Consider the following 22103-nt stretch of genomic DNA (forward strand, 5'->3'; position numbering starts at 1 on the left):
TTCTGAGACAAAATGGTAACAAGCATTTGTGTGATACATGGTTAGGATCTGGAGTTTAGTGTGTGGCCACAACACAGCTAAACAGTCCACACAAGGACCAATCCTTCACTGCAGTCTACCACCTGGATACCAATATATGAAGAAGGCCTTTCATACATAAGATGATGACTAGCTATGCTTCACCTCTTTTTTTTTTTTTTTTAAACATCTTTATTGGAGTATAATTGCTTTACAATGGTGTGTTAGTTTCTGCTTTATAACAAAGTGAATCAGTTATACATATACATATGTTCCCACATCTCTTCCCTCTTGCATCTCCCTCCCTCCCACCCTCCCTATCCCACCCCTCTAGGTGGTCACAAAGCACCGAGCTGATCTCCCTGTGCTATGCGGCTGCTTCCCACTAGCTATCTATTTTACATTTGGTAGTGTATATATGTCCATGACACTCTCTCACCCTGTCACATCTGCTTCACCTCTTTTAAGGGCAAAAAAAAGATGAAAAGGAATTGTGCTCCAACTACAGCATGGAGAATAACTGCTAATTATAGTGCAACCCTAGTTAAGTAAACAACACATAAACCTTTGCTAACCACAACCCTTCATATTTTATTTTTGTAATAAAGAAGAAAACATCCCCCAAAGTGGATACTATCAGAGTCTTTGAAGCAATTTCTGAAAGAATTCCCAAGGCTAGCAGATACATGATGTGATCTTCTTCATAGTCTGCATCTGCACTACTGTCCAATGAGAATAAAGATTTAAAATAATGACTCATTAGCCCTAGAATATCTTAAAAAAGATAAAATTGGACTATAGTTTAATAATCCAAGCAGGAAAAATAATATATGTTAGAAGTAAATATTTTCTTTAAAAGGTTAAAATTAAAAAGGATTTTGTGTAACCTTAAATTAATGATAATATTCTGGAAAATATTGTATTCATTACACAAGTAAATGTATTCATGGTAGAAAATGTCTTAATAGTAAAGGCTATTATTATTCAGTGAGTGTCTAGGGCAGTATACTGACTTCTCTTTTTTAAATTCTAAAAATAAAGACTTCTAGCTGGAGTGAGTTCAGGACACTCATGTGCAGAAACATGGAGATGAATTTAGATCACCTTTTAGATCTCCAAAACTCTATGATTTAATAGGGGACCCTCTACTCTGACTTTTGAAAAGGAAGAAACTAAAGTTTTAAGAAAAATGGGGAAAGGGTAGTAAGATAACAATCTGTAATTTATACCCAAGCTATTCTCTATCTCACACATGGTGAATTCCTCCCTCCTCTCAACTGCTTAGCGTAATGTCTTTTATAAAATGGTTTTGATAAGGAAAGGAGGAAAAAAGAGGTACCTTGGGAAAAGTCAAAAATCTACTTAGCCAAAAAATTCAAATCAAAAGCTAAAAAAATGCGTCATTTTTTTTTTTTATACATAGATGCCCAGTTTTAGATGGATGGAGACAAATCTTTGCCTCTCCCCAAAGTATTACACTTCTCACTCATATTTATATTAGTCTCTGAATATAAAGCAGCCAGTAGTTTAAACTATAAAAGAAGATACTCATAACATTAGTGATCATTCAAAAACACTAAAAGAACCAACTAGATTATTCTGTTCCACGTTGGTATATCAAATACTGGCTGAAATAAACTTAGTTAATGGCCAGGGACAAATGATCTTCTAGGTAATCAAATACACGGGTTGCAATGGGTTGAAATGTAATGTCTTAAAACTGTGACCTATGAGGTATTTTGCAGCTTGGCAAAGAGTTTAATCAATCCTAAAAATCAGTATTCTTTCGTTGTCAGTACTTCTCCCATCTCTCTGTGTTCTGATATATATTCTAGAAGATTGGGATCAACTACAGTTAAGGTTAAGGACAAAACATAAAGGAATGATGAAAACAAAAATAAACGGAAACCTGAAAGGTAGCAGCAACAAACATTCATTTGAAAACTGCCTGAAATCAGACTATAGGGCACTTACAGGAATATACAAACCGAGCACCAATAGAGTACAAATAAACATGTGACCCTCTGGCTGTATCTGTCAATGTGAGCTGGAAAATTTTCAGTGGAGACCTTTGTCTAAGCAGAGAAAAGGCTGAATTACCTAGTGTAAACTCTGTGTTCTGATCCATGTTGACACACATTGTTCTTCTGAGGTAGCAACTATATCACTATTAAACTGTTTCTACCAGTTAGCAAAAGCTTATGTATGTGGTCAAAGTATAGGTGAAAGCACAAAGCACAACACCTTTACGAGATTTTTACTCCCAAAGAAATAAATTTAGGGGAATCAGCCTGTGAACATAGGAGCTGAAATGATTCAGGGTAAGAGTTGGTCTGACTTGTCACCCATGCAGGTCAAAAATCTCACCAGAGGTTCAGCAGGACTACTGAGGGAATTGTGGAGAAGGAGGACTAACAAGGTAGTTCTTTTTGCATCTGTGCAGTGTGGACAGAGCATGCGTGTCAATTAAGCATCTCAAAGGACCCAGAAGGCACAGATTGCAATTTGTTGAACAGTGAACTATAATAGTTGTTTGGATAAGTAAATCAATCAATAATTACGTGGACAAATAGAGGTTGTTTCTTGGAACAGCCAAGTAAATCTGTATATATTAACACATGACTTAGAAATCAAGTGACGTGCATCTCAAAGAATTTTGGTAAACATCTTAATAAAAATAGGAAATATAACTGGTAGCACAGATACCAGATTAAACAAGACTATGAAATAGATGAATATAAGAAAAGCTAAAGAAAAATGGGTTATAGATAGATTTTTCTTAAACAAGAAAGCTGTCTTAGAATCTGTATCACATTTAATATCTACCAAGTGTCTTGATGATTAATTTTATCAACAGTCCTGTCTTATGGATGATGAAGGATTAAGTGAATGTCTTAAGATCACAGGAAAAGTTAGAACAAGTGGGCCTGATCAAACCTGAAGATACAATCATTTATTCATTAAGGCATTTAGCAAACATTTGAATGCTTAGAATGCCAGTGCTGATGATAAAAAACAAAACCCTGAATAAGCTCATGGTCTAGTAGGAAAACTGTCAAGTAAGCAAGTGATTGTCCTACAATGTAATGAATCCCTTTATAGCAACATGATACAGGTGTTAGGATAATCTAATTCTGCCTGAGTGAGAGTCAGGGAAAGTTTGAGAGGAACAGCAACTTGGGCCAAGTCTTGAAAGATACACAGGAAGCAACTGGGTAGACAGAGGAGAAAGAGAACAGTAGATTTAGAATGAATAAAAGCAAGGAAGCTTTTCATGTCCAGATTTATCATGAGCTGCAAGAAAAGCACATGGCTAAAGATGGAGATAAAACTCTAGAAATAGCAAAGGGCCGTATGATAGAGGGTCACACTTAGAGAGTTCAGACCATAGTTTGGAGGTAGTGAAAAGCAGCTAAGGGACTTGAAGCAGGAGAGTTTCACACTCACAGTTCATTTATTAAAAGGAGTCTGGTAGCACCGTAGAAGGTTAGCTTAGAGGAAGCAGAGTAAAACCAGAGTCAGGAAAACCCACTAGGACACTTTTCCAAACAGGAAATAAGAACCTAAATTAAGGCAGGAAATTAAGTAGGAAGAACTATTTCTCTCTTATTCTTAAGGCTAGCTTCTATCAGGTCATGTTATAATCAGGTAGGTAATGTTATATATAATAATAAGAGAAAATGTCATAATACTTTTATTTGTGCAACTTGGTTTAGAGTTACTCTGAGGTCAAAGGCATCAGTTATGTCAAATTACCAGTGCAACTTAAAATAAGGAAAAGTTCTAAAAGATTTGGAATAAATTTCAGTAACAAGAATAAATTTTTTATAACCTTAGTTTCGAGCTCCAGTAATTTTTATGTCAATTTATAGTAATAAATGTTGAAGTAGTAGCAGAGAATGGGCACAGGATGTGTAAACTAGTGAAATAGTAGAGCATTTAATGCACTGTTAGCAATCTAAACCTCTGTGGTCTTATTAACCTCTTGGTGCCTGGAATAAAGTTCCTCAGTGCTTTTCACATTAATGAAAAACAAATCAGCAATAACAAAGTTCATTGAAAAATCACCATAGAAACAGCTGAAGCAGGCAGTTATTTCTCTTGAGACATACAGAGAAGAATCTCAAGTGAGAACCAGAATTCAGCAGCATACGTAACAACATAAACAATAATACAGTGAGTTATTGCTGCACTTCACCAAAATGCAGCAGTATAAAAACTTTACCTCGTGCCAGTCTTCGAGTTTGTTGTCAGAAAGATCTAGTTCTGACACATGAGCACAGAAGGCAGCAATTTCTTTTTCATCTCCTGCACAGGTTATTCCACAGCTGTTCAACACCAGTACACTTGGGAGGTTGAGGCGATCTGAATCATGGGAGAAACAAAATACTTTCTACGTCAGCCTAATTCTTGTCTACATACATTCAGCCACCAGGAATCAAAATCAAATTGTGTGAAATTACACAAGGACCTTGAAAATACAAGATATGCTGGGATCCAAGGGTACTGAATTCTAAGGGGAGACAGCCAAATATGGCCCAGGAGGAGATCAGAAGTACTAGACCAGTAACCCCCAAAAAGTCCTGGAGGCTTCACCCCCTGGCAGCATTGTTTATCCCAACTACCAACAACAGAACCATCATCCATGCTGTCACCTTATCATGTGACACTAGATCCATGTGATTCATGTCAGGGCTACCACTGTGTTCTTATTGGCCTCAATTCTTTCTTTTTTAAATTTAGTTCAAAAGTATCATTCTGGATAGCTCTTTTCTCTCTGTCTGATTTGTATTTTCACCTTTTGTTGCCTTTGGAAATTATCTCAAACCATTAGACAGTCTATCTGCTAAACCACTTCTGTTCTTCAAGTTCATATCACTCAAGGAATCTTCCTCGCTTACGTGGATCCATTTAAAAATCTATATCTTTCTCCCATACTTGTCCATCAATCATTCCCCTTTCATATCCATGTAGAATTTGTCCCTTATGAAAATTAGACTTTTAAAAGTATATAATTATAATGAGAGAAAATGTTTTAGAGTCTTAAACCATTCAATGAATTCAGTCAAACTATTGCTTGTTCAAAAATACGTCAATACCACCTCAATAAAGCAAATATCAAAATAAAGTGATTCACATGAATTAAAAAAAAATATGTCAATAAAATTACTCTTCCTATCTCTAATAAAAAGGATAAATATGAGAATTCAACCACTCTTTTCCCACTTGGTATAAAGCCAAGGCTCACAAAAGTATATTTCATTAATGGAAGCCTCAAATAATATGAACTTTCAACTTAGTACTTTTCACAGAATCAATTTTCTCAGAATGGGAGTGGATCCTGAAAAAAATGACCAAGTAAGAAGTCCACTTCTTTCTGCTGTTTCACTTTATATGGATTGATAAGATAGTTGCATTGAGAAATAATAAACATTCAGTAACCTTTGGACACAGGAACAAAAACACTGTTCAATATTAATCTCCCATAACTACAAAGAATACTTCCAATAAGTTAATTACAACACTAAGCTAAAATGCAAACCAAAAACATGCCTTGCATGTTTCTAGTTGTAGATCTTTGCTCACATAATAATCTCCCTCCTAGAATGTCTTTATCTCCTCTCTAACCAAATTCTACATTCTTGAAGGGTTAGTTCAAATCCCATAGCTTTGAACCCTTTCTTGATCATATAAATTAACTCTCTACATTTCTTTCCCAATCACTGTGCCATTCATTTGACTCAACATAAACTACCTTGTGTTATTATATATTTTTGTAAATGTGAGTATGTTGTAATCCAATAAGCTGTAAGGTCACTGAGGGCACAGGCCAGGCTTGTACCATCTGCACCCTCTAAGTTCCTTGAAATATTATCACTCAAATATTGCTCTCACCCTATGAGTGCAACTAAAATACCTTTTGGCCAATCTGCAGGAAAATAAATCCTTTCAGGTTTTCAAAAAAACTGAACTCACAGCAAGGGAGAAAGACTATTCAACTCATAATTCAAAATAAAGGGAATCATTTGCAAATAAGGCAATATTCTGGTTTAATGTCCTAAGTAAGCTCCAGTAAATAAATGTTTTAGGCCCCATCTTTCTTACCTTTCATAGGAGAGCCCTGAGGTGTGGCTGGGACATGGACTCCCATCCCAGGCCCACGGCGGTAAGGAAAGTTTTCAGGACTATATTTTTCACATAATACTTGCATAAAACTCCTCCCACTAGGTTGATCCATCTTCCTTTCCTAAAATTCTACAAGAAACCAAGAAATCATCAAAATTTATTTATTTACTCATACAAGAAATATTTATTGAGAATAAGTTATTTATAAGGTACTAAGCTAGGCACTGCATACACGTAAGACAGGCAGGGAGAAGAGTTAGATGCTGCAAAAATACAGGGGAAAGATGATGAGGGCCCAAAGTGGTACAGTGGTAGTACAAATAGATTTAAGATCAACTTAGAAAGCAAGCTTTTCAGGAGTTATAGGGGCTGAGGGGAAGGTGGAGTCAAGGCTGACCCCCAGGTTTCTAGTACAGGTGATTAGGTGACTAGTGACACAACTAAGAAAAAAGAAAATATGGAGAGATCTAGTTTTAAGGAGGAAATTGAGGAATTCTATTTTATACATGTTCAATCTGAGGCATCTGTTTCAGGGGAACAGTCTGAAGTTGGGTGAGAAATGTGAGCTAGAGGCGAAGATTTGGACCTCATCAGGAAATATCATGAATAAGAATAGTAGGGCACTAGAACTCTCTGGGACACTGATATTTAAGATACAGGCAGAGGAAGCAAAGTCATGACGGAAAAGTAAAAAGGATGATCAGAGAGTGAAGTGTATAGCCAACATTTTGAGAAGTTTTGGTGAGAAGGGGAGGAAGAAGATAGGCTGATAAGGTAGGCAGGAACAGGAGAGAGTACAGGATTGGGGGCAATTGCCAAGATTTTTCCTCTTAAAATAGGAGAGAACTGAATATGGTTATAGATTATAGAGAAGCAGCAAGTACAGCTGGAGAGTCTGAGAACGACTACTGGTACCTGGTCCTAGGATAAACCAGCAGGAATGAGCATTAAAAAACTTCTAAAAGGCTGTTTGGTACGACCCAGATCGTACTCCAAACTGTTTACCATTGGTGGTGATGTATTTACTTCACTATGCTGCACTGGTTTACTTTTGCTTATACAGTTTAATTATACTGAATGTTAGGTATTTTTCTCATGCGATTGTCCTAACTCCACCATTACATTATGAAGGGGAGCAATGCTATGTGATTCTACTTTTTCAGTATTGATTCATAGCATCTGGCAGAGTACACTACACACGGTAAAGGCTCAGTAAATGCTGCTGAGAACTAAAATCACGAGCCTCCAGTATGCTGAGCAGAAGAGCAGAAGATTCAGGATGAGGAGGGGGTTTAAGTCCCACCCGCTTCTACCACTTAAGAGTTTTGTGCCATCAGGCAAGACGGCGTATTTCTCTGGGACTCAAACGTCTTATTCTGTAAAATAAGATATTAATATCCATACTGCTTGGAGTTCAGCGTTACTGTAGAGCTCTAAAATGTACAAGTGCACTATTGAGATTATAGGGCTCTTGTAAAGCTCTAAAACACACAAATGTTATTAATTATAAAAGGAATTTGTAGCATGGTAGAAAGCACATAAAGAGAAAACTTAGGCTCTGTCATTTACTAGCTGGGTAAAACACAAGCTAGTTATCTAACCTCTCTCTACTTTAATTTTCCCACTATGGATGAGCTAAAATTTTCCTCTGGGGTTTGTAACAAGAATTTGAAAAGGGCATAAATATAAAAGTGGTCTTTAAACTTGTCCCATTTTCTAGATTACTACCAGGACCACGACTACTGTACTTTGTGAAATCAATTCACAAATGCCTAGAACACAGAGTAGACACTCATTGAGCACATGTCCAGAAGTTTTACCTGTACAATTTATCAAAGTTTAGACTATGTAATACATTTCATAACAAGTATATCACAAGTCACCTTGAAAATATAGGGCTGCCCTTGGTCAGGGTCATCATTTGGGAGCTTAAGAACAGAGCCTGTTTTGGGACAAGAGAGTTTGTTCTTTCTATCCAGAGTGGTAAGTATATGCTGCTGTCCTCTATCCCAGCACTGTGTCAAAAGTGAACTGTGTGGGTTCATCTAGGACTCCAGGAACTTTCAGGTGGAACGGTTCTTTTTCAATGTAAAGTCATCACCAACAGCAGACAACACAGAGCAGGCGCTATGCCACTAGTGACAGGCATCATAGTTCTTATCAAAGACCTGTCTCAAGCAGAATGCCAACAGAATTTTCAGAAATGTTTAACAAAAAGTCAAAGAAGTTACATTGCTATCTTCCATACAACTGGCAGTTCAAAAGAATAAAAAGTGTGTGGGAGGGTGCTGAACTGTCAGTGTCAAAATAATAGTCACCGAGTTTAAATAGCATCTTTTAACTGGAAGCTTCAGAATCACTTAAACTCCAACCTCTTCAATCCAAGGGCAATAATCTTATACACAATTTAAATATAGACAAGCTGAGTGTGGAATTAAAGAAACCTCAGCTAAAATTGGAGTCTGGACAAACCTATAGGCAGAGCCCTCACCCTTGCCATGCAACATTAATTACTGCAAACGGGAAGAGATGCAGGCCTACATCTCTGACAGGAAAGTGCTGCCTACTTTACTATCCAGCAGGAAGAAGAAAACTCTTTGCTCAATGACAGCCCAGCCAATCAGAGACCACAGCAGCCAAACCAACCTCCACACTTTGGACTCCCAGCTTCCCCCAATGGACTCTTTGGTTGTAACACGCTCCCCCTCCCCTCATTTCCCCTATAAAAGCAAGTTCCCCTTCCTTGTTCTCTGGATTTGCCTGTGGTCTGCCACAGTTTGCATATCTCAAATTGCAAATCCTCTGTCTATTCCCAAATAAACTGGCTTTTGCTGGTTAAATAACTGGCTATTATATTATTAAAATTGATATGAGGGATGGTGAGGTTAGAAACATAGGCAAGTCAAAATAAGTGTTAGTAAGCAAGCAATCATGGGAACTTAAAAGTTACTCCTTATGGCCCCATGCTTTCACAATTCTTCCAAATAGTCTGCTTTTTTTTTTTTTCCTAAAGACTTAAAAGCAATGCCAGTCACCTTCATTGGTCATTTTCCAGGATACTCTATTGGAACAGCATTCCCGGCATGCAGATAGTGTACACAATAATACATGGGTTTTGAATTAGAACATTAAGATTGCAAAACGGATCAGTGACATAAATCTACTCAAAATCTGTTGGGGCAGTTGGAGGAGGAACAGTAGGTGGGAAAGGAAAACTGAAAACCAAATAGATTGAAAAATGAGGACATACAGGACGGAAGAAGATCTTTAACTGGAGACTTTTAAAAGGTTTTTTTGGAGGTGGAGGGGTAATCTATGACTTTCTGGAAAGAACCAGTGTCAAATAACATCTGACTACCTTCTACAGTTGGCAGAGGTCTAATACATTTGTAAAAGTGTGCTGAATTGGTGCTTAAAGCCAGGGAGCCAGGAATCTGGGCTGATGTTCCTTGGTTCCATTACCAAGTCATGGAGTGTGCCTGCGAAAATCTCAACTCCTTTGTGCCTCACATCCTGACTATAATAAGCTTTCATAAAGCACTTGGTAAAAGTGCAAGTTGGAGGATAAGGTGCTCAGCCCAGTCATCTAAGTAACCTCAATCGCTATCAATTTGTACTTTCCGTTCCCAAGGTCAGGTCAAAATTAGTGTGAAACTCAACACAATTGGAAACAGAAAATAGGCCATGTCTGACCACGAACAGTGGAAGAGATGCAAGATATAGCCTTATGCTGGCATGCAAGATCAATATTTACTTCACCAAAAAATTTTATGGTAAAGTACCACACTTCATACAGTGGGAAGACTACCAGCCTCACTCACAACTTCCAAAAAATATAAATACTACCCCAGAGTCCCAAAACATGCATTTTAAATCTTACAAAAAATAGGTTTATCTGCCTATATATGCATAGACTATCTCCAGAAGGATAAAATAGAAATTAGTAAAATTAATACCTGTGGTTGACTCCAAAGAGAGGAACTGAGGAATAAGGTGAAAAGGAGATTTCCTTCTCACTGTTCAACCATTTGAACCGCCTGAACTCACCAGGTGCATACACACCCTTTTTTTCCATACATTATCTTTTCAAAATACAAAACATTTTTAAGTGATTTATCTGGGAATGACCTAATAATTTGTCAAAGTGTTTTTTAAGTCCTCAATATTATCAACTGTCTGTGAAAAAAATGCCAAACTCGACCATGTGAAATATATAATATTAATAATAACTTTTAAAGGAATTGGGAATTGAGGAAGAAAAGAGAAATAAAATGGGTGGCCAAACGGAAATACTTTTGTAAAAGAGCATTGGTAAAGAAAAAGAAAGCAGAACACAACACATCTGAGCCTCAGAACTAAACTACAATCAGAATGAGAGGTAGGGTTGAGAAGAAGGGGGGGAAATGATTCGTGGCACTCTCAGTCATTACCGTGGCTTTAACAAGGGCAAAGCAAAAGCTCCACTATGAAGTGTACAGAGGGGTGGGAAGAACACCCTCAGATCTTCCATGTCGCTTCCTTTGCTAGCCAAGTTAAATGTGTGAATAAAAGTTACCCAAATAGTTCATCCAAATTACCCAAATGGTATCCAAACTATTGCGACTCTGGAACTACAAGGGCCCCAGCAGGCAGAGGTTACAAAGCCATAGCCTAAGGATACTGGGGAGCTTCAGGCCTCCCAGTTGCCTCCTGCTGTGGAGACTAACAAAAGAGTGGGGCGTCCTACAGCAAGATTCAAGTTATTGGAATAATAAACAGTTGGGAACTGATTTAGAGTTCTAAAAAATAAATTGCAATAATTCAAAATATGCATTAATGTAGGATGAGGCTAAACACCCAGGAAGAGTTTTCATAGCATAAAAATAATAGAAAGGAGGGAAACACTCCCAAGTAGCTTAAAATTATTTTCCGTCATTTGACATGGACCCATTTATATACAACTAACCAATCTCATCTATTCATCAGAGAAGGGCAGAAAAAACCACACTCTAAAAGCTACCTGCCAATATTTTGCTACCAAATATGTGAAAATAAAACTTAGGTTAAACATTTTGGCCAAAGGCTCCACAATTTCACCTTAGGGTTCCTTTGGTCAGATGACATTTCATTCCAGGCATTTTTCTCTTCTCAGATGCCTATTTCCTTTACAAGACAATCTGAGAATAAGAATTTCTTTACCACTTGTTTAATAAAAATGGAGACAACAAATATATCTAGTTTTCTCTCTTTTTTTGCATCTTATCAAGTGGTTCCAATTAGGCTTATTTGCCCATTTATTCACAAAATGTGTGCCCTCACAAAGCTTACAGTCTCGTGTGATTCCACTCAACAAACATGAACCAGACACCCAATCTGTGCCAAGCTAAATACTAAAGAAAGTGAGAATGAATAAAATCCAAATGCTGCCCTCAGGGCATCCAAAACCTAGAGGGAAATACAGGAAGATAATGCATACCTGAAATAAGCCACCCAGAAATTGTGAATTCAAACACAAGAAGTGATTAACTTTTTGGAAGTATGATCAAGGAAGTAGGAGGTGAATCCTGAGCCATTTTGAAAGATGACAAAGATTAGGTTAACAGGGTGGAGAAGAGCATTCCAGGCACAGGAAACAATAGAAAATAAATCAGCACAAGAGACATTAAGCGGTATTGCTACAACATAAAATATTTGTGGGGAGCAGGGGAGACAGGAGATTCGACTGAAAGGTGGACAGTAGTCAGCTCATGCCTGACCTTGCTCAGGTTTGACTTTATCCTATAGAGATAAAAGTAAGAAAATCTTTGATAGATTGCTGTGAATATTGTGCAAGGATGGAGGTGACCGATCTTTATGTAGAATATCAAGGGGTCAAAAATGATGAGAATTTTAAAATCACTAAAGGACTGGGCAAGTAGGAGTTTGTTTACCTTAGTGGAAGCACTTTCAGTACAGACAAGGGGGTAGAAACCATAGTTTAGGGAGTTAAGGAAGTAAATAAATGAAGACAGTAAGTATAGACCATGCCTTTGAGAAGCTTAGATGAAAACAGAAGAGATGGGACAGTTGATGAAGAAAAACTAAGTGTTCAGAGAGAGAGAGAGAGAGAGAGAGAGAGCTGTTATATCTTGTTCTTTTTTTTAAAAGAACAAAAGAGGAATTTATAGGCTGAGTTTGGCGGGTAGGGGCATGGAGCAGGTCAAAAAACTAACAAAACAAAGCTAAGAAAAACAAATATCATATATTAATGCATATATGTGGAATCTGGAAAAATGGCACAGATGAACCGGTTTGCAAGGCAGAAATAGAGACACAGATGTAGAGAACAAACGTTTGGATACCAGGGCAGGGAAGGTGGGGGGAGAGGGGGGTGGTGGTGGGATGAATTGGGAGATTGGGATTGACATATATACACTAATATGTATAAAACAGATAATAAGAACCTGCTGTATAAAAAAAATAAAATAAAATAGAATTCAAAAGTAAATTAATTAATTAATTTTAAAAAAACAAAAAAAAAAAACAAAGCTAAGGAGGAAAATCTGGATAGCATCAAAGAATCTCTTAGTATTACTAGCTTTCTCAATTTTTGGAAGTTTTTTTTTTAAAGCCCATTTAACTTTTACTTTATGGACTTCTAACCTCACCCCTGGAAAGCTTCCTTTTGTGAAAGACCTCCACTATATCTAAACCCTGCCAGATTCTTGGACGTTTTAGGTAGCTGGGACTTTAGTTTGTTGTTTTGTTTCCTAAATCTTTCTGATCCTCAGCAAAAGTGTACCCAATAAAACATAATTACTCTGGGAAAGTAGATGTGTATTTTACATATTTTTACCTCCAGGAAAGATAAAAATGAATGAACAAATAAAGGAATGGAGAAAGAAGATGTGGTGCATACAGACAATGGAATACTACTCAGCCATAAAAAAGAACAAAATAATGCCATTTGCAGAGACAAGGATGCAGGTAGAGATTATCATACTAAGTGAAGTCAGAAAGAGAAAGACAAATACCATATGATATCACTTATATGTGGAATCTAAAATATGGCACAAATGAACTTATCTACAAAACAGAAACAGACTTACAGACATAGAGAACTGACTTGTGGTTGCCAACAGGGGTGGGATTGACTGGGAGTTTGGGGTTAGTAGATGCAAACTATTAAATTTAGGATGGATAAACAACAAGGCCCTCCTGTATAGCACAGGGAACTAAATCCAATCCCCTGAGATAAACCATAATGGAAAAGAATATTAAAAAAGAATATATACATGTGTATAACTGAGTCACTTTGCTGTACAGCAAAAATTAGCACAACACTGTAAATCAACTATACAATTAAAAATTAAATTAAAAAATAAAGGAAAAAAGGGTCTATTGATAAGCTTTTTTCTAAATAACTGCTTTAAAAACACTAGCGATATACATTCTGAATTTTTAAAAATTACCAAATGAAAATAAGCAAAAAACCTATAACCCCATGTAGATGTAGTTTCACTTTTCATTAGCTAAGCTAAGCATGTAAATAAGTGTTACCAAAAAGCTTTTCTTATCTGAAGCATATTTAGAGCCACAGCCATACCAGGAAGCTTTGGTTGACAGATTTAGAGAGTAGATTAAAAGCCTGAGGATGCACTTTATGGTGTATATTTTTTCAGACCATTCTTTCCATGCTATGTAGATACATGATTTTTACACAAAGATTAAATTACTTTTAGATATATAGCTCTGTAACCTGCCTTTTCACTAAACAGCTCATGAAAAACTTTCTATATCCATAAATATATACATATACAATCATTTTTGAAGTCTGTAGAGTATTCCATTAACAAGCTTTTGCAGCTGAACTCATGAATGACAGCAATCTCTCCCATAAAAACACATTAAAGACATTGTCCAAGTCAACATACTTAGGCTAGACAGTCTCATTCTGTATGGCACTTCTACCTTCACTTATCATAAAGTACATATATCTACAATTCTATCTCAGTTACCTCCTTGAGCATTATGTAATATACCTAAGTGGATGCCTTCTTAGGATGAGAAGTAAGGAAAATAAACTAATTCTAATAACCTTTCAGAACTCTTCTGTAGAATTATAGTTTACTAATTCACAAATTGACTCTGAGCATGCCAAGTGCAAAATTTGAGCGTAGCTGATAAGTCCATTATCATAACACACCACACCACCATGATTTCACACCCTACTATGAACCACCCTATTTCTCAAAGTCTCCTTCTCAACTGTATACTAAACTATAACCAAGTGAAATAATGTAGCACATCAACTTTTCTTGGTAGATTCTTTTTTAATTAAAAAAAAAATTTTTTTTTTTTAATCCAACATTGCCAAATGAAATGTGAATTCAGACTCCTGGTCAGTCCTTGAATTGGGCTATTAGTAGGGCACTGTTACCCTCTTCACTTATCATAGCACTCCTTAAAAGTGCCACAGGTATTAAAATATCTAACCCAAATTCTTTATTTCATTATATTAGTGGCACCAAAATATCTAAAACTGTGACTCTACGTTATCAGTGAGTACGGCCCCAGAGCTGTCTGTATTTTCTACTAAAGAACTATACTGCATACAAGGCACATTTGATGTTGGACAAAAGACAAAGTTTTCTCATCTACAACTGCAAATTAGCAAACAGGACTGATTCTCACGCTAGTAGTCTATTCTACGTAGCACTCGAAATTTCTGATGCAAATGCACTAGCCCAAGAATTTTATTATTTTGATGAGAAAGTATTTGAGAGGAAAAAAATTTAAGAAAATACTACTATTTAGATGTAAGTACCTCTTTGTGTGAAAATATTTCTAAGAACTTCTTTCTTAATTCCTGTACCTTCTAACTGTCCAGAAATGTTGGCTTACACCAATTGTCTATATCCCTATGAAATTAGGCACTTTAGAATGCAGAAAAGCACTTTCCACCAACTTTCAGCAATCACAAGAACAACACAAAAACTTTAATATTCACCACACCCCTTACTTCAATAAATTCCAAGGAGAGTCCGCCCTTATCCCCCTTCCCAACCCCTTCACAAACAAGTCTGCATCCATCCCTACCTTTCTATGTGGCCCAGATTCAATTTGGGAAAATCTCAAGGCTTTTAGGTTGCACTTACTCGAAATTCAGGAGTAGAAACATTTACTCTTGAATCGATGCTCCCCAAAAGCCGAGTGTCCCCAAACTGAGATTAACAATCATTTGAAAGCCTAGTAATTTTCCACAACCATCTTCTGAAACAGACAAACTGACACTTATCTCTATCTACAGGACATGAAACTGAGGTGACTTGCTCAGGTTTCTGTGGCCCAACCAGCATGCTAAGTCATACTTTCTGTATCCCTAATCTGTTGAGCCATGCTGTCTTCACTAAAGGAAAAAAAAAAAAAAAAAAATTCATGTCAACAGTATGTAGCATCATGCACAAATCATAGAAACACAACTTATTAAAATTTATGAAAATCATTACAGCCAAAATACCTCTTGTAACCATGTCAAAGTAACTGAACCACAAAACTAAGCAGCAGTACTGATTGGTCTATTCACCAAAGGGGAAAAAAATATTCTCAACTTCCCTTTCCTGCCAAAAAGCAATAAATATTAGTTTCTCGAATGGATTGGTTTTTATCAGAAGAAAATTGTATACACATGCTATCTTTCAGCTCTGAATACACAAGTTTAAGGTCAATCTGTTCTATAAACTCAGCTGTTTATAGAACAGATTACCCCATCATCTCTACTTGTGAGTAACTACAGAGGCTATCAAGTTAAAGCAAGGCCTCATTAGGAACGGACTACTAGTTCATCACCCTGCAGCCTTCTAGAGTTTACAGACCATTCTGGCTCACAGCGAAGAATTGCCAGAATGTAAACATCAGCCACGCAGAGAGGTTGCCGAAGTTTACAGGTTATTAAAAAAATTCACTAGCCCTTTTCATATTTAGTGCTATAGTAATGTTATTGCCCTATGGTGATATTGCCTAGTGGTAATAAGTGCTGGTTCTAGAACCAAACTGCCGGGATGTAAATCATGACGGACTCCACCACTCCATTTGACTACAAGAAAGTTACTTTGGTTTCTAAGTCTCCACTGCCTCACTTATAAAAGGGGTAACAGATAGCCCCTAACTCCTAGCTCATAGGGTTGCTGAGTGAATGGAGATAACATGGGTAAAACAGGTTTCATTCAGTGCTTGGCACATGGAGAGCACTCACTAAATACTGGCTTACTATTACTCCTGCTGCTACTGCTACCACTGTTACTACTCCCATCACCAATGTTCAGGCAGTAAAATGTCTGACATTTATAATGTCACTCCTCCTTAATTAGAAGATCTTCCCTTCTCCACCTGTCTAAATTTTATGCATCCTTCAAGGCCCTACTCAGAATATACTTCGGAGATGAAGTCTTTTCAGATACCTCCTGCCATAATGATCTGTTTCCTCTGAGCTGAGCTCATGGTAAATATTTATTGCCTAAAATATTCAGTGGGCAATTAATCAATCACATATTGGCATGGATTCTTTTCATTTTTGTCCCTTTATTAACTCATGCATAGTGTTGTGATTTTTTTTTGTTTGCTTTATATCCTTAGACTGTATAGCTCTTGAGGGTAAGAACCATATCACAGTGCTTCTTTCTACCTATCATGGACTGAAACTTTGCACATAATTGGCACTCAATAAATATGCTAATCAGTGAGTTTTCTAATCGCTTCTGATTGTGCATATCAAATGTATTTTATAAAGTATGAAAAGCAGGTATATTAATAAACTCAGCTCAGAGTAGTTACGAACAAAAATGCATCAGAGCCACCACTGAATTACTAATTACGTCTACCTCTCCATGGGGATTCCAAAAGTAAGAGATCACATGATAGGGCAATGAATCAGTAACAGAGCCAGAAATACTTGCTTCTGAGCACAAGCTAAATTCTTCTGCAAAAACTACAGCCACAGTAGATTTAATACTGAATATATAACTTTGGTATCTATACTATACTACATGTCTTATATGCAAGAGTTAATCATTTCTGCCATACTTCAGACCAATAGGCACAGTGAAGTAACGAAAGAGGAATATATGCGCATTGCTGGTGAGACTGTAAAATGGTGTAGCTGCTGTAGGAAACAGCATGACAGTGCCTCAAAAGATTAAACATGGATTTACCATATGATCCAGAAATCCCACTTCTAGGTATATACCAAAAGAACTGAAAGCAGGGACTTGAATAGCTATTTGTACACCAATATTCATAGCAGCATTATTCACAATAGCCAAAGGATGGAAACAACCCAAACATCCATAGGCAGATGAATGGATAAGCAAAATGCAGTATGTACATACAATGGAAAATTACTCAGCTTTGAAAAGGAAGGCAATTCTGACAGGTGCTACAACACGGATGAACCTTGAAGACATAACACTAAGTGAAGTATGCCGAACACAAAAGGACAAATCCTATGCGATTCCACTTACATGCAGCATCCAGAGTAGTCACAGTCACAGAGACAGAAAGTAGAATGATAGTTGCCAGGGGCTGGGGAGAGTGGGGAATAGGGAGTTATTGATTAATGGGTACAGAGTTTCAGTTTGGGGACAAAAAAGTTCTAGACGTGGACAGTGGTGATGGTGGTACAACAATGTGAATGTACTTAATGCCACTGATCTGTATATTTAAAATTGGTTAAAATGGTACTTGTTATATATATTTTACCACAATAAAAATACTTCAAAAAATAGGGAATAAATAAAATATGTTATACTAAAAAAAAAAAAAGATAAATACAGGTCAAGTCTAAAATGTCTGGTTCTTACTCTCTCAGCAGTTATCAAATTAATGCCAACAATTCACTTAAGGATCTTAAACTGTAAGTGAGGGATAAATTAGCCAAGTCTCAATAAACGCATTTTGTAGGAGATATGATTTATAATGTATACAATCCTACATTTTTCTTGGATTCCTTTACTGGTGTTCACATGGAAGAATGTCACTAATGGATGAGGGATTAATAGAGCTAACATTTAAACTACAATCTCCAAAGGGACCTGCCTTTATAAAATGTATGCCTTAAGTTGCCAATAGTACCTATGAGAAAATATGATCCTCATATAAGTCACAATAATAAGGGTTTAATAATCTGGACTTGTTTCCAACATTTTAAGAGTCATGATTCTTTCCTAAAATTCTTTATTCATTTACCTATAACTAAATAACAATACCATGTTATAAATATAATAATAAAAATATTCTCAAAAATGAACTATCTTCATTGAGATAATGGCACCCGTCAACCAGAACTTAGTATTTGAGAGATTCATTGCATTAAATCATTATTTTAAAATAAAATGTTATAAATATATGTCTAAGCATAAGAGGGAAGGGAGAGTGCTAAAGTTCCTGAAAAACTGCCTCCCCAGACTTCATAATACAGTTGAGCCTCATTATTAGCAAATTCTTTATTTGCAAATTCACCTACTCGAATTTGTAACCCCAAAATCAATACTTGCAACATTTTCACAGTCATCTGCAGATACTTGCAGAGTAAGAAAAAATTTGAGTCACCTGACAGACATGTACATTTCCAGCTGAGACAGAACAAGGCGTCACTCTGCCTTCTTGTTTCAGCTCTCATACTGTAAACAAGTGTCCTTTTCACGGTCTATTCAGTGCCAGGTTTTTCATATTTTTGTGCTTTTTTGTTGATTTTACTATTGAAAAAGGCCCCTCAGTGCGATGCTATGTCCCTAAGCACAGGAAGGTTGTTATGTGCCTTATGGAGAAAATAGGTGTTAGATGAGATTTATTCTAACTATAGTGCTGTTCACTATGAATCCAAAGTTAATGAATCAACAATATATATTGAATAAGGTGTCTTTAAACAGAAACACATATAAAACAAAGTCAGTGTATATATGTCCACGCCACTCTCTCACTTCGTCCCAGCTTACCCTTCTCCCTCCCCATGTCCTCAAGTCCATTCTCCACGTCTGCATCTTTATTCCTGTCCTGCCCCTAGGTTCTTCAGAATCATTTTACATATATACACTACCAAATGTAAAATAGCTAGCTAGTGGGAAGCAGCCGCATAGCACAGGGAGGAGATCAGCTCAGTGCTTTGTGTCCACCTAGAGGGGTGGGATAGGGAGGGTGGGAGGGAGACGCAAGAGGGAGGAGATATGGGGATACATGTATATGTATAGCTGATTCACTTTGTTATACAGCAGAAACTAACACACCATTGTAAAGCAATTATACTCCAATAAAGATGTCTTAAAAAAAAAACAAAAAACAAAGTCAGGTATTGATCACTTGAGGAAAATACTGTGTGCAAAGACTGGCAGGACCCTAACCCTACATTTCCCCTGGGAGCAACGGTTCCATATTCACTAATTTGGTGTTCACGGCAACTTTACATAAGTACCATGAATAACAAGAATCAACTGTACTTTGTAAAGAAAACTCTGGAGGAAAAAAAATAGATCAGTGGAATTGAAAAGAGAGCCCAGAAACAGGCCTATGTAAATGTAGCTGCCAAGCGTCATAGACATCAGTAAGAAAAGGTTAAACTACACAAGAACTGTCCCAGGACAAGTGAACATAAATCTGGGGAAAATGAAAGGGAATCCTCATCTCACAACACAGAAAAATTCAATCCAGCTAATGTGTGGAAAGCAAACTTTACTCCTATGAGAAGAAAATAGTTATTTTTTTAAAATAGGAAAAGAGCTCTAAGATCTTGATTTAGGGAACTATCTCATAAGCAAAATGCAAAAAGAAACCATACAGGAGAAGTAAAATGAAAAACTTTTGATCATCAAAAGACTTTAAACACCGAAAAAGACAAGCCAAAAACTGGAAGATACTTGCAACACTTGTAACTAACATGGGGGACTCCTAAAACCAATAAGAAAAAGGCAAACAACTCAACAGAAAAATGGACAAAAGACATGAACAAGTATTTAACAGAAGATAAAATTCAAAAGACTGATGAATATATGTAAAAGATGTCCAAGTTCAATAATATTCAGAAACAGAAATTAAAATCTCAACAAACTACCATTTTATATAAATTAGCAAAGCTTAAAAATTCTGACAATACCAAGTGCTAGAGAAAATGTGGAAGAATAGGAACTCTTCTACTGCTAGTGAGAGTACAAATACCTTGGAAAACCATTCATCATTGTCTAGTGAAGTTGAAGATGCACATTCCCTGTGACCCAGAAATTCTCCTTCTCAGTGTAAACTCTACAGGAACTTGTAATGTGCACCAGGAGAAAAGTACAAGAATGTCCACAACAACGGTATTGTTTGAAATTACAAAAATCCTGACCAAAAAAATGCCCTTACATGCAAGAATAGGCAATGGGATAAATTGCATTATATTCATAAAATGAAATGTTTACACAGCAACAACACATAATACTTGATCATTCACTATGACTGCTTCCTTAGCAACATGAATGACTTTTAAAAACACCGTTAAATGGATAAAATAATCACAAGAATATACATAGCACAATCCCACTTAAACAAAATTTAAAAAATAGAAAATTAATCATGGTGTTGTTTGGCGTTACATACATAGGTGATAATTGTAAAGAAAAGTCAGAGAATAATAAACACAAAGTTCAGAACTGTGGTACCCTTGGAGGGTGGGGGTGTATCATCGGGGAGAGGCACACAGGAGGCAAAAGCAGAATTCTTAATTCCCTCCTCAAACCTGTTTCCTCCTCCACTAAGTCCCCACCTCCAGAGTTACATTTGATTTTTCTCTTCCTCTCACATCCCTGTAATTAACCAACCTCTAAAACACCCCAATTCTGCCCAATTCTTGCCATTTCCTCTACTTTACTCTGGGTTAAGCCTCCATCAACCTCTCGCTAGGACTGCTGCAATAGCTTCCTCCGGGTCACTCATGACCATATAATTCATTCTCCAAGATCATCCAAGCGAACTTTTCAAAATATAAGTCAAATCATGTCCTTTAAACTGTCCAAAAGCTTCCCTTCACACTCAGAATAAAATCCAAATCTTTATCATAGTCTTCAGGGCTTCATTTTATCTGTTCTGTGCTTACTTCTCTAACCTTACCTCCTCACACCCTTTTCTTAGCTCACTAGGTTTCAGCCAGCATGGCTTTCTACTTCTCAAACCTGCCAAGCTGATTCCCCCTCTTAAGGCTTTTACAGGAATGACCTTTTCCTGGCTCTTGGCTTAGCTGGCTTCATCTCAGCACTTAAGCCTCAAATAAATGTAAGCACAAATGTTACCTTCTCAATGAAGCTGCCTCTAACCCGCCCATTAAAAATGGCACCACTGCCACCAGCAATCACTTATCACTTCACCCTCTTTCATTCTTGACAGCACTTATCCCGATCTATTAGTTTAGTGATAAACTCCACCCAGAACCAAAGTCCCACAAAAGCAGGGATCTGTCAGTCCAGCTCAGTGTGGTACGGAGCAGTGTCAGGCGCATGGCAACAAATATCTGTTGGATGAACAAAAAAGTGAATTTTTACTTTAAATAAATATGTAGTATTTTCTGACAGTGACGTGAAAATCAGAAAAACCAGTGAGAGGTATTACAGATGGAAAGAAACTTTGAAAATCACTGGAAAAGCATTAATCTAAGAGGAATTCTAGTTGAAGCCTTTTCTCAACAGTACTAGTAATAGATCACATCCTAAGGACCATTAACGAATGATTAGTGAAAGTTTCACACAGCCAGAGTCCTGAGCTACGGAGGTGTGTCATCTGTTTAACTCTCCTAATTCAACCTGAGTTCAATCATGAATCTGCACTGAAATTTGAGCAAGTTATTTACCTCTCTATGCCTGCTCTCTCATTTGTAAAATGAAACTATTAATAGCTATTTCATAGAGTCATTGTGAAGTTTAAATGAAAAAAAAAAGTTTTTAAAGCATCTAGCTGCACCTGGCCTAGCAAGTGGTCAGTAA

General features: G+C 36.9%; 1 protein-coding gene across 1 annotated transcript in view; it reads right to left on the reverse strand.

Moving 5' to 3' along the window:
* TBCEL (tubulin folding cofactor E like) overlaps nt 1-22103 on the reverse strand; it is a 69338-nt gene that overhangs the window by 42275 nt on the left and 4960 nt on the right. Inside the window, exons 2-3 of the mRNA XM_059930182.1 lie at nt 6124-6273; nt 4244-4383 (exon numbers count right to left, since the gene is read on the reverse strand). Of these exons, the coding sequence (XP_059786165.1) occupies nt 4244-4383; nt 6124-6256 (273 nt within the window). The 5' untranslated portion in view covers nt 6257-6273. The remainder of the gene's footprint in view (nt 1-4243; nt 4384-6123; nt 6274-22103) is intronic.

Source organism: Balaenoptera ricei, chromosome 8, assembly GCF_028023285.1.
Source record: "Balaenoptera ricei isolate mBalRic1 chromosome 8, mBalRic1.hap2, whole genome shotgun sequence".
In the NCBI taxonomy this organism is placed as follows: Eukaryota; Metazoa; Chordata; class Mammalia; order Artiodactyla; family Balaenopteridae; genus Balaenoptera; species Balaenoptera ricei.